The sequence below is a fragment of the Mustela erminea genome, chromosome 1 (assembly GCF_009829155.1).
Source record: "Mustela erminea isolate mMusErm1 chromosome 1, mMusErm1.Pri, whole genome shotgun sequence".
In the NCBI taxonomy this organism is placed as follows: Eukaryota; Metazoa; Chordata; class Mammalia; order Carnivora; family Mustelidae; genus Mustela; species Mustela erminea.
In genome coordinates, this window is record NC_045614.1 from 164,660,222 (window position 1) to 164,673,580 (window position 13,359).

The 13,359-nt window shown below is 35.5% G+C and overlaps 2 protein-coding genes across 12 annotated transcripts in view; one reads left to right on the forward strand and one right to left on the reverse strand.

Moving 5' to 3' along the window:
- The window catches only part of DZIP3 (DAZ interacting zinc finger protein 3), a 109,821-nt gene extending 102,219 nt beyond the window's left edge, over positions 1-7,602 (reverse strand). For 3 of the 11 annotated variants that reach the window (XM_032349787.1, XM_032349741.1, XM_032349754.1), the window contains exons 1-2: positions 7,369-7,602; positions 3,906-3,952 (exon numbers count right to left, since the gene is read on the reverse strand). The gene's annotated coding sequence lies outside the window, so the exon portion shown is untranslated. Of the gene's footprint in view, positions 1-3,905; positions 3,953-6,017; positions 6,200-7,107; positions 7,250-7,368 lie in introns of those variants that run through there. The other 8 variants (XM_032349749.1, XM_032349778.1, XM_032349794.1 and 5 more) reach the window with 6 other exon arrangements.
- A 19-nt stretch (positions 7,603-7,621) lies between these two features.
- The window catches only part of CIP2A (cellular inhibitor of PP2A), a 36,229-nt gene continuing 30,491 nt past the window's right edge, over positions 7,622-13,359 (forward strand). Inside the window, exons 1-2 of the mRNA XM_032349834.1 lie at positions 7,622-7,978; positions 12,134-12,281. Coding sequence (XP_032205725.1) covers positions 7,871-7,978; positions 12,134-12,281 — 256 coding nt within the window. The 5' untranslated portion in view covers positions 7,622-7,870. The remainder of the gene's footprint in view (positions 7,979-12,133; positions 12,282-13,359) is intronic.

The window sequence follows — 13,359 nt, forward strand, 5'->3', positions numbered from 1 at the left end:
TACCCAAATCCAAACTGCTCTACCAATGTAAGAACACTGATGGGCTCCCATTATCTCAGAAAGAAATATGTTTGTAAGAAAGATTTAATTGAGAAGGTAGGTCAAACTTTTGGTTATGAAGAGTTTTATGTCATAAAATTAATTGGGTATATACGCCTTTATTTCATCAAAAATAAGATTAATTTTCATCAGCTTCAATGTGTGTAGCCCTAGGCTGAGTACTTATGAACAGTGAATTCACATTTGTGTGAATACCCAACTCCGAAATATAAACATTACTGTAATCCATTCTTAAAAGTAAGAAACTGAGGGTTAGAGAGTTCATATTGCTAATAAATTAATAAAAGCAGAAACTCAGGCCCAAGTTCACCAATGACAAATTCCATGTTCTTTCCACTATGTCTCATTAAGTGCAGTATGTAACTTTATATAAGCATGGTGTTCACTTATGAGCTGAACTAAATAATGTGCATGAAGACTAATACTTAAAACTATTTACATGGTCTAACTGGTTAGTAAATGATGCTGCAAAGATAAAACATATTAACATTTCATAATACACTATTCTTGTCAGTTTTTGCTAAGAGAATCCATTTGTTCAACAAAACAATTCAGAAAAATGCCAGGTACTACATGTGGCACTGAAATGAACAATAATTATTGAATGTCTTAATGCTGGGTTAAGGTTAATGATTTTGGAAAAGTCTCTAAATTTTTTTGATCACATGTATCTAAAGCAATAAATCTAGGAATACACTGAAAATATATGAATAGCAGCTCATTTATGAATTATATGCAGGTATTACTATAATATAAAACAAAGAATGAGATTAAAAAAAGTAAAATATTTGAATATTTGCTCCCATACTCTGACAGCTTCACATATCCCAAGGCGTTCATATTTCACTTTGGAAAGTGGAGAACGACTTCACATTTTACTTCAAGAAACAGTTATCTACCCCTTCCATGAACTTAATAGTATCTACTTTCTGAAAGACTAGAAATTTTAAAATGGCATATGCAAAGGACTTTCCTCTGTTCAAAGTAGGTCTTCAATAAATACTAGTTATAATTAAAAATGATTACTGTACCTTATTTTCAAATAAAATTATATCACTTATCTTTATCTACAAAACTGGATTCAGAAACAATTGATAATAGTTGTGTTAAAAAAAAAAGGCAACCTTCTGCTACTAGGATATTTAAGATGTAAAAATGGGACAAAAAACCACTATTATCCAAACCATGTATTCAGACTAAAACTGAATTCTGTAAAATGTACAGAAAAAAAAAATCAGGGATTGTTTGAAAAGTGAAAAAGTTAATTTTACGGTTTGGCAAATCATTTAGAGATTCAGATGAATTTTAATAGTTGATTGGGAAAAGAAACAGGAAGAATAAATGAAAAGAGGATAATTCGGGCTTAACAGGTCTTCACCTTTGTGTTGAATGAAACATTTCTGAAAAATGAGAGTTGAAATTCTATAGACTTTGTTTTCTGGCTCGGCATAAAGGGCAAAATTGATTTAATATTAATATTTGAATTGTTTTAACCACAGTAAGACAAAGTATCTAAATAACCCCATGCCTAGACCTCTGCCAATTTTCTACCACTAGATTTCTTTGCCTTGAATTTTGAGAACCTGGGCCAATAGAACTTTTGTTCTACCTGCTGTTTATTCCTACAATCCCCTGCTTTATATCTGGCCTCATGTCCCCACTGAATAGAAGCCCCCCAAAGTCAGGAATTTTCTTTTTCTTTTTTTTTTTTTAATCCTTCTGTTTTATCCCCACTGCCTACAATAGCATCTGGCAAACTTTAAGCATTCATTACTCATTTAGAGAATGAAACTATCCATCCTTCTGCACACTGCAAGTCCTCTGAAGGACTCTGCCAATCTAGAGTTCTCCTTTAGAGGAGGCCAAAAGTAGCCCACATATTATTTTAAGACTGATCACCGCAGATGACAGAATAAAGACATGACCTCTATTTTCCGGCAATTACTTCTCCATGTTCTTTGTTGGTTCCTCTAAATATTTAAGTACCCTATGGTTCAGTGTTTTTTATCCATACTCACCCTTGATAATTTAGGCTCAAGGCTTTAAATTTTTATTTTCAGTCTTATCCTTTCTGTTAACATTAAATAATATATTCAACAGCCCATTCGGCATCTCCTGGATGTCTAGTAGCAACATAACTGAAACTGAGCTCTATATAGTACCCTCTACCTACAAAATGGCTGAAGCAGCCTCTCAGCCAAGTCAGGTCTAGATCAGAGAACTGCAGTCAAACCCACAGAAATAAATGCTTATGGTTTTCACCACTGAGTCTGAGGTGATTTGCTATGCAGCAAATACTGAACAGTATGCTATACTATCTAAAATTCCAACACTCTATCCTGATTGATACCTCCGATCCCTCTTTTTTTTCCTCCACAGCACTTACTACTACTTTCATATATTTTACTTAATAGGTCTTATTTGTTGTCTATATCTCCCATTAAAATAAAAGGTCTAGTTGGGTAGAAATTGTTATCTGTTTGAATCACTATTATAACCCCAGCACACAGAAATGTACTCACTACTCAAGCACTCATTAAATGAATGTGGGTGAACCAACAATCAGCTCTGTGTTCACACCTCTGGTATAATTCTCATATTACAACATTAAGTATTCAATACACTCTGCACTTCTGTCAAAAATTCGTATCTTCATTCAATCTGATTTATCTAACAGAACTTAAGCCCTGGTCATGACACAATAAAAATTTCCATTTTACTCTACAGTACTGAAGACATGTTAAGTTTTTCCAAAAGAAATAAAGGAGCTAGACAGCCCTAATATTGAGTTGTAGAATCCTAACCACGTTGTTTTTTAAATCCCTTTAATGTGTTTCTAGAACTACAAATTAAGGAAAGTATCTATGCAAATATAAAGGACAGCAATAAAAATTTATGGAGAAAAGGAATTTTAGGCTAAACTTTAAGATATTGATTGATATTTTGCCCTAAAAAATACCATGTGTTCCTAAAACTAACCTATTTCTCCCAACAACACTTATTCTGGTTTGTCTAACAGAATCTAGCTCTTTGAATATGAAGGAATATTAGTATTTTTTAAAAATTGTATCCAATTGGTTAAACTAATTTAACTTTTCTTTTTAAATGAAATACAGATGCTCACCTTAGCTACTGTTGTCTTAAAATCTGTGGGCATGAAATAAATGTTCTTTATAAAATATACATATAGTATATAAATACTCTAAGCCTAAAACTTTTAAAAACTATAAAAAGAATAAAGGAAGAATCTGTATATAGATGGAATTAATAAATATAAAAGTAAAATTAATGATTCTGACAAAAAGAAAAACAATAAAAAAATCAGAGCTGGTTCTTTAAAAGCTGAATGCAAGAGACAAACCCCTAGAAAGCCCAAATAAGAAAAAATACAAATAACATTACAATGAAAAAGGAAATTTAAAACTACAATGAAGAGATTAAGAGAATTACCAGAATCCTGAAGAACTTTCTATCAAAACATCTATAAATCTAGAGAAATAGTTGCTATGCTAAAATAAAGTTCTATTTCCAAACTTAACACAAGAAAAGGTAGAAAAAAGTTATCAGACCTATAATCGTTTTACAAATCCAAGTATTTTCTAAAGATCTAACATTAAATAAGGTATCAAGCTTCATTTTTATAGGCCAGTTGTATACAATCTACAAGGATCAGAGGATTCCAATGTGATACTCATTCTATAGCATAGAAAATAGAAAAGCTTCTGATTCATTTTTCAAAAGTAACAAATTCCAAAAGAATTTAAAAAATTAATTAAAAAATTTCAAATATAAAATCCTAAATAACATATCTGCAGCATAGCAAATCCAAGGCTTGTTACTATTACCTGTATGACCTTGGGCAAATTATTTCACCTCTCCTTAGCTTTTTCACCTGTAAAAAACGGAGATGGTAATAGTACCTAATGCAGGAAGTTGTTATGAAGAGTAATTAGTAAGTATAAAATTCTTAGAATACCACCTGGCATATAATAAATGCTCAGTAAGTGAACATTTAATAAGAACAAAACAGCAACACAATACATTGCATTATCATGTTAAACTGGAAAATGAGATCTCTAAACAAATATTTGACAATTTTTTTAAGTAGACATTCTGGAAAATCTTTAAATAAAACAGGTATAAAAGGCAATCTCCTCGGGGCGCCTGGGTGGCTCAGTGGGTTAAGCCGCTGCCTTCGGCTCAGGTCATGATCTCAGGGTCCTGGGATCGAGTCCCGCATCGGGCTCTCTGCTCAGCAGAGAGCCTGCTTCCTCCTCTCTCTCTCTGCCTGCCTCTCTGCCTACTTGTAATCTCTCTCTCACAAATAAATAAATAAAATCTTTAAAAAAAAAAAAAGGCAATCTCCTAAACATTTCAAAGTCTATTTACTACAAGCCAATAGCACAAATTATACTAAGTGTTAAAATACTGGCCATTCCCGCTCAACGAATAAAGACGAAGATGTTCAATATCACCATAATTATTCCATTTTTTTGGTGTACATTAATGAAATGAAGACAGCAAATACTGGAAGAGATGCAATTATTATTTGCAGATGATATGCAGCTGGAAAGTCTAAGAAAGTAAGCAAAACTCTATTAAAATTAATAAGAGATTTTAGGGGCGCCTGGGTGGCTCAGTGGGTTAAAGCCTCTGCTTTCGGCTCAGGTCATGATCCCAGGGTCCTGGAATCGAGCCCCGCATCGGGCTCTCTGCTCCTCGGAGAGCCTGCTTCCTCCTCTCTCTCTGTCTGCCTCTCTGCCTGCTTGTGATCTCTGTCTGTCAAATAAATAAATAAATCTTTTAAAAAAAAAAAATAGTCTTCCTTTAAAATAAATAAATAAATAAATAAATAAAATTAATAAGAGATTTCAGTCAGAGTCTGGATAAAAGATGTATCGAAAATCAGCTTTTTTTTTTTTTTACAGTAGTAGTAAATTAAAATTTTAAAGGAGAAAAAGAGAGCCCAGTCACATTAACAAAAATTATATAATGCCCTGGAAGAAACTTAATACAACACTATATGATAAACTATATAAAATTTCACTGAATATAAACCACAACATGAATACTATTAACTACCTCAGCAATATCTGTATCTTCTCAATGACCCAAACTAGAAACTTGAATTCCCATCCTTCACATCTGAAGTAAGAGTCACTAAGTCCTGCCAATTTCACCTCATATATATTTTTCATATTTGTTACCTCCTTGTTATTTCCACTTCAATTACCCTGGTAATCCTTTGGAAAGACTGCAGCAAATTAAACATTCTCCTTACTTCTAACTTTATCCATCTCAAAATCATAGCCCACCCAGCTGCAAGAGTAATCAACCTAAAGCACAAACCTAACTATATTAGGCCCCATTTAAAAACTAGAAATAAAAACAAACAAACAAACAAAAAACTAAAAATCACCACTGAATTCAGGATCAAGCTTCATCCCCTCTTCCTCCTTCCCCCTTTTTGGGTGCCTAAAATAAGGCTCTGTGTTTCTCACATTAGAAAATGTATTTCTGCCTAAATACATGGAGGGCTTCTCACAGCTACTATCATTGTACATCCTACTAAATAAACTTCCAACATCAATTTTTAAAGATTTTTTGATAAAGACATTATGTTAAAATGAATATTTTACAGAAGAGAAAACAAAATTTATATAACTGCTTAAGTTAAAATGCAGGATTTAAAGGAAAGATGGCATTTACAACTAGCAGATCTGACCTTTTCCCTTGGCTCAGAATGAGTATGAAGATGCCGCATATGCTATTATTAGTGAAAAGTCTAACACTAACCAAACTGCTATCACTGCATTTGCCAATGAACCAAGATGTAAATAAAACCTGCTGAAAATGTAACCACCCAGGTAACTACTCTAAATTTATTTAAATTGATTAACTCATTTCACCATGGTTTACACCACGGGACATGACTTCATTTTTACTGCTACTCTCACCTTTGCTCTCTACTCCAGTCATAGTGGCAATCCTTGCTTTTCCTGAAAAACTTCATGGTCCCACTTCAGGACCTTTTCCCCTAGACAGTATGGCTCTCTCCTTCAATTCCTTGAAGCACTTCCTCAAATACTGCTTTCTCTATCCCGACCTCCCAATTCTCTTCTTCCCAATCATCATTACTCTCAAAAGGAATTCTGCTAGTTTTTCTTTCTCCATCTCATTCTCCTTAAAAACTTACGGTTTTTTTTTTTACCCCCTACCAGAATGTAATTTCCGTAACATAGGATTTTTTATTCACTAAATCTCTAGTGCCTAGACAAGTACCTAGTATACTGTAGGCTCTCGACGATCTACTGAATTATTTATTGACCTTATTAAACAGGTAGGAATGTTAGCCCGATTTTATCTAAGGAAGAAACTGAAGCAGTGAGAATCTGCCTTATGGTCACATAGTAAAAGGTGGAACTAGTTTGTAAGCAGTCTGCCTTCACTCTTTAAATAACTGCATGGTGCCTCTTACTTACATGAATTCCATATGTACTACCTATTTAGTACGTTTCTCTAATTAGACAGCTGCTTCCCAGCAGGGGATACTTCATCATCTTTGTCCTCTCCTGACTTCTAACCCGTTTTACAATCAATACTTGTTTACAGAATGAACGAAAGCATAGATATATTAATTACCCAGTTATTTCTACACGTAGGTTTCAGCTGGCTAGATTATTGTTAAGTTTTCAGATTTAACTAATTTTTTTAATATAAAAAGAAAACCTCCCTTTAGAAATGTAGTGATGTAAAAAAGTATTTTTTCATTGACAAAACATGATTAATGACGAATGATTTAATTAAAAGGACATGGACTCTCCTCTTACAATTTTCTCCAAACTGGTTTTTTAAAGCTAAATTCACCATTAGCATACATTAAGCAAAACAAAACGAAAAACCTCCAGAACCAGCTACGCGGTTCATTATACACACATGCACAATAATTATCTTATCAAAAACCGCAAACGACAGTGCCATATTCATAGACACCGAGATTCAGCAAACATTTGATCATGCCAGATAAAAACAGATACCTTCACTTACAAAAACTGACGCTAATGAGAACACCCTCCGCAGCAATACCTGGCCCAGAAGTCACCAGGACCTAGCTTTCTGAATTAAGTTTGATGACTATCTTAAGGGCATGACTACCTTGCCCCAGAATCCCGATAGTCATAGGCTTACTCTGAAAAACAAACATTCCTGGGTGGAAAGGGTGGACACAGGAGAGATTTTTTTTAAAAAGAGGACCCTCCCAGGCCGCCTCAAAATCTAGAGCCCAAGATTCTCCTCAGAGCTCCTCACCGTGTCTAGACTAGGGGGAAGCGACCATTTCTCAAGGAGCGGTTCACGCACAAAAGAAAAAGCGGCCAACCAGCGTGAAGGCCGAAGACGCAAACACAAACTGAGAGCTCTGACGAACAAGGACCACTCCCCCGCGCCTAACCGCCCCTTCGCAAGTTGAGCCGCAATTAGAGTTCTCGCGAGATTTATCGTCTCCGCGCGATCTCGAAGCTGAAACCTCGCGGCTTTATAGCTAAGCGAAGACACGGTGGGTAGTGGGAAGGGGGTTCTGGAAGGACAGCTCCCAAACCCCTTGGTGAACCCAAAGATTTCCTCCACCCTCCTCCCCACTTCTCCCCTTTCTTCATTGAAAGCCGTTTCCAGGGAGGAAGGGACTTCCGGAGCTCTACCGGAACCGGAAGCATCGGGAGTGAGGGGGGAGGAGCTGAAAAATCAAAAAAAGCGCGGCGAAGGCTGGAGGCCGGAGCTGGCTGGTGGCGGCCCCCAGGAGGGGTTGTGGAGGATGCCAATGGACTCCACTGCCTGCTTGAAGTCTTTGCTCCTGACCATCAGTCAGTACAAAGCCGTTAAGTCGGAGGCGAATGCCACCCAGCTTTTGCGGCACTTGGAGGTGAGGGGCTCTGGGGTGAGGGACTAGACGGGCTTCCCTGTAGAAATTCTTAGTTCACGGTGTGGCCGGAGAGTAGCGGCCCTTGCCTAGGAGAGGAAGGACTGCTCCTCGCTCCTTCAGGTGTAATTTTGAATTAGTAAGGAAAGCAAGTGTCAGCCTTGAATTCCTACCCATCTTCTTGCTCCGCCCCGTGTCCCTCCACGTTCAGCTGACTTCAGCGAGAGCGAAGAGTGACAACTCAGACCTAGGAAGAGGGGAAGGTGTGACAAAAGGGGAATTTAGGCTGTGTTTGGGATTGGTAGAGGAGAAAGTTCGGAGCTGTATGTTTTCCTTCGTTCCATCGCAACAGAGCCCTTACAGAATAGAATACACAGAAATTCTCGGTGGCGGAGGTGATGGGAAGCGACGATTAAACTTGTTTTATTCTTTGTCCCTTAGGCAGTTTACAATATGAACCAGTTGCTTACTTCTTTTCTTATAACTCATGTTGAACTAAAATTTGAAAAAGAAAAAAATTTAACTTTTTTGAGTTAAGAAGGAATCTCACCAGTAACCATAATCCTTTTTTTTTTTTTTTTACCAAAATATATTGCTCACAGTTTTTCAAGTCTAAGTTGCTAAATAGCTTTTACTTTTTCTTAGTTCCATTGATTTGTGTCTAGGTCACTTATCCACAGCTTTCTGTGTTCCTGTTTGTTTTTAGGCTTTTAATCTGTCATTTATTACATATTCATGGAATTCCAACAAACAATGACCTCAGTTTAATAAACAATTTAGCTCAATCGAAACTTATTTTAATTCTCTCTCAGCTTCTGTTAACGTAGAATTGAAGATAACTTTAAAATATATTCTCTTTGTTTATTAACAATGATATAGGATATAGGATATGACGCTAAATTACCGAAGATTAGCAAAATACATACTACAGAGAGAAGACAATTGTAGCATTAAATATGCCTTCATTTTCTCTGGCTTCACTGATACTCTTCCGCAGGATTTTGGTGCCCACCCTTCCTGAGTACATTTTCTTTTTTCATTTATTATTTCACAAATCCCTGCAGACCTAATAATTATGATGCTAGCTGTTAAATGCTAAGGCTTTGCTTCTTAGTTAGAATAGAACAATGTCCTGGGGGGCTCCAGAAGCCACAGAATGAGCGGTTTTATTTAAGTAGTAGTACAGCATTTTGAATAATAATCTGAAACATTACTTCTCTTTGAGAAAAAATGGGTATGCCTTGAATCTGAGAGTCATGTTAGAGTGAATTGAAGGAGACTCAGAGAAATTTGAGGCATAGAGACTGACTTCTTGATACTGCACTCCGGAACTTTTAAGGCGTTTACTGAAAACTTTTCTGCCATTTAAAGAGGTAATGTACATACAGTGCATAATGTGCATTAATCTTAAGTGAAGAGTTTGAGTTTTTAACATACATGTACAGTACAAGTAGCTACCACCTGTTCCACAGTACAGAATATTTCCAGTCCCGTACAAGGTTTTTTCAGTTGTCCCTTCTCATAACGTTCAGATAAGTGGATTCATAAGATATGTACTTTGGTGTCTGGTTTCTTCGATTCTATAAATCTGTGAAATTTATTCATTTCGCACATGTGGTAGTATTTATTCTTTTTTATTTCTGTGTAGGATTCCACTGTATAAATGTACTATAGCTTATAGGCTTATAGACATTCTCCTATTGATGGGCATTTAGGTTTGTAGGTCTGGGTGGAATTTTGAATAAATCTGTTGTAAACATTTTCTTACTTTTTTTGGATATAGGCTCTCATTTATGTTCCTAGGAGTAGGATTGATTATGGTAGGTTGATGTTCAGTTTTAGTCGAAATTCCCACAGTTAGACCATTTTTACTTTCCTATCACTAATACATGAAATTTGCTGTCACTCATCCTGATAGAATCTTGGTGTTTTCAGACTTTTAAATTTTAACCATTTTGGTGGGTGATGTTAATGGTAAATATATTTGTGCATACTTCATGAGAGCAATATCTGAGCATACAAAGAAATGGTTACCATGTAAAAGGAGAAGATTGATTTTGCTATTATGCTGTACTTCTGCAATATTTTTTCTTTATAGCCCCATGCAGAACCTGAATTTTGAATTTTTTTATGATTGGCAGAGCTGAGCTGGTCTCGTTCTTAATGGTTTTTTATACCACTAATGTTACATAGTGATTATGAGCACAGATTCAGGAACGATTACTTTCAGTTACTCTGCTGTCTTGGTGTATGCCTCGGTTTACTCATCAGCAAAACAGCACCTAGCATATAGGTATTGTGAAGGTGAAAAGAATTAACATATATAGAACAATGCTTAGGCCAAAGTAAGTGCTAAAATATTAGCTATTACTAAAATAAATGCTATTTGCATGGAAACATCCAAATAAAGAAGAAAAATTTTAAAGCGATTTTTACATTTTACCTTGTAAGAAATATTACATGGCAGAGTACTTACATTGTTGAAATACAGGTCTCTTCCTGAGGGAAATTGTATTTAAAGCAGAAAAATGTCTTAATTTTGGAGGTGTAACTTCATAAGTAGTCAAAAGAGCAATCAGAGTATTCCTTACTCCCCAAATATCTACTGTCAATGTGTAATTTCACCATTGGACCTGTTTTTTTCTTTTTAGATTTTAATGTTAAAATACATGGTCCTTGGGAACAGATACTTTGAAACTCCTTTTTTTTTTTTTTTTTTAAAGATTTATTTATTTTAGAGAACAAGAGGGAGAGTGATCATGAAATGAGCGGGCAGCTGAGGCGGGGAGAGAGAGAATCTCAAGCAGACTCTAAACTGAGCTCGGAACCTGAAACGGGGATGGAACCCAGGACCCTGAGATCATGACATGAGCTGAAACCAAGCGTCAGATGCTTAACTCACTGTGTCACCCAGGCATCCCAGATGTCAGCAAAGCTTTAGAAGAAAAACTGGTATCTGGGGAGGGAATAAAAGAGAGATACAGAAAGGAAAGTTTAGAGGGATATTAAAACAGCCTGTTTAGACCTCATCTTTTTAAAAATAAAGGTGTTTGAATCAGATTTTATCTAGTTCTAAGGTAACTAATTGTTTTTCCTTCCTTATAGAAAAGATAATTTGTTTTATAGAAAAGTTAGGCTTTTAATAAAATGCAAAAAGCCTTTTGAAAATACCTGGCTGTCAAGGTGCCTGTGTGGCTCAGTCAGTTAAGTATCTGACTCTTGATTTCTGCTCAGGTCATGATCCTAGGGTCCTAGAATCAAGCTCCCCATTGAGCTCCCTACTCAGTAGAAGTCTGCTTTTCTCCATCTTCCGTCTTCCTCTTCCCCTCCCCATTCTTGCTCTCTCTTTCTCTCTAAAATATATAGTAAAAAAATCTTAAAAAAAAAAAAAAAAGAAAAAGAAAAGGAAACAAAATACTTGGCTCTCTGACTACTGATTTTGGTTTTCAATCTCAGCTTTACCTTTTCACATGGGAAAGGTGAAGGGTGGTTTATAGAGTTATAAGAAAGGAGTAAAAGTGAAATAACCAAGAATAAAAATAAAATTTGTGCATGCATGACCTGGCTAATTAAAAACTTTTTTTTTATACTTCTATTTTTGTAATCTCTAACTTCTAGGCTCAGCTACTGTCTTTAGAGGGAGCAAAAAGAGTAACTACATAGTTGGTCCCAAAGCTAAACCTTTGGATTTAGCTACTTTTTACTTTGCATTGCCTCCCTCAAAATAGGTGGAGTGCACATACTCGAACTTATTTACTCAATAATTACTCAATAAATATATTGCAATAGAGTGTTGATTTATACCCTATGCCTTCATAGGGTGTTTAGTGTACTAAAGAGGATAAATATTGCTATGTTGTCAAAGTTTGTCAGCTCATAAAATAAAGTATAATGTGCTATAAGATAGTGTAATAGACAAACCTAACCTAGTTGGTGAAAGAGGGTCAGGAGGAAACAAATTAAAACTTGGATCTGAATGATTACATTAGCTAGGTAGAAAAGGTATAGGTAATCTTCCAGGCAGAAGGAATGGCATTTGACTTTTCTAAATTGGAAAAAAGCATGGCAGGGGCACCTTGGAAAACAGTTCTTATTTGCTTGGAGAAGGGATGGAAATTGCCAATTCTTAACTAACACATTTTAATTACTGTTTTGTAGGTAATTTCTGGGCAGAAACTCACACGATTGTTTACACCAAATCAGATATTACCAAGTGAATGCTTGAGTTGCCTTGTGGAGCTACTTGAAGACCCAAGCATAAGTGCACCACTGGTCTTAAGTATCATCAGCTTGCTATCTCAACTAGGTAATATATTTCCTTTCTCTTTCACATTTTTTAGAAGATGTTGAGTTTAATATATTTGTAAAGGGTGTATTGAGTTATAGTATCTTTTGGAGAATGAGTCACATTCAAAAGATTTTTTCATTGCCGGATCTTTCAGAACTTTTTGCATTGTGGATCCTTTATAAAAAGAATATTGTTCACATCCTTTCTTGAAATTATTGGAACAAAGAATCTAAAGCATAACAAAGGTTCAGGGGTCTACAGAAAAGAATGTGTCTTGGGAAATGCTGGCCTACTTTTGAATTAAAAAAAAAATACATGTACATAATGCCTGTATTAAATACATCACTCAGAAAACTCATAGCTAGTGATTTTTTTTTTAAAAAAAATCCTTTTTTGATAGACTACACCAAACAGAGCTAAGGGTAAAAATGCAGGTGTTGCTTTTTCTACTTTTTTCTATCTTTAGTTTTTAAATTTTCATTTCATGGGTACCTTTTTCCTTGATGTGTGCTTGGGAATAGAGGGGAGATAATTGTGTATGATAAAGTTAATGCATACTTGTGATTAAAAAAATCCCAGGGATCCAGGAATATTAACATAGATCATCATGTCCAGTGGAGCGTTCTGTGATGATGGAAATGTTCTGTATGTGTATTTTCCATTATAGTAGTCATTACCCACATAGAACTATTGAACATTTGTACTGTAAGTAGTAGACTAAAGAACTAAATCTTTAATTTTTAATTTATTTAATTGATCTAAATTTAAATAGTCTCTCTGGCTTAGTGTCTAACAAGTTAGCACAGATACAGAGTAAAATAGAATGTCTTTACTCATCACCACCAACTCTTCTTATCATTTCCACTTTGGTAGATAATATTTCTTAATGGTTTGATAGGTGTCTTTCTAGATCTTTTTTAATGCTATAACAAATTATTTTAGATCAAATAAACTAGCATACTTTTTTAAAGATTTTATTTATTTGAGAGAGAGAGAGCGTGCATGGTGGGAGAGGGAGTGCAGAAAGAGGGAGAAGTAGGGTCTCCACCAAGGAAGGAGCCCAACTCCTAGGCTTGATCCCAGGACCCACAGACTA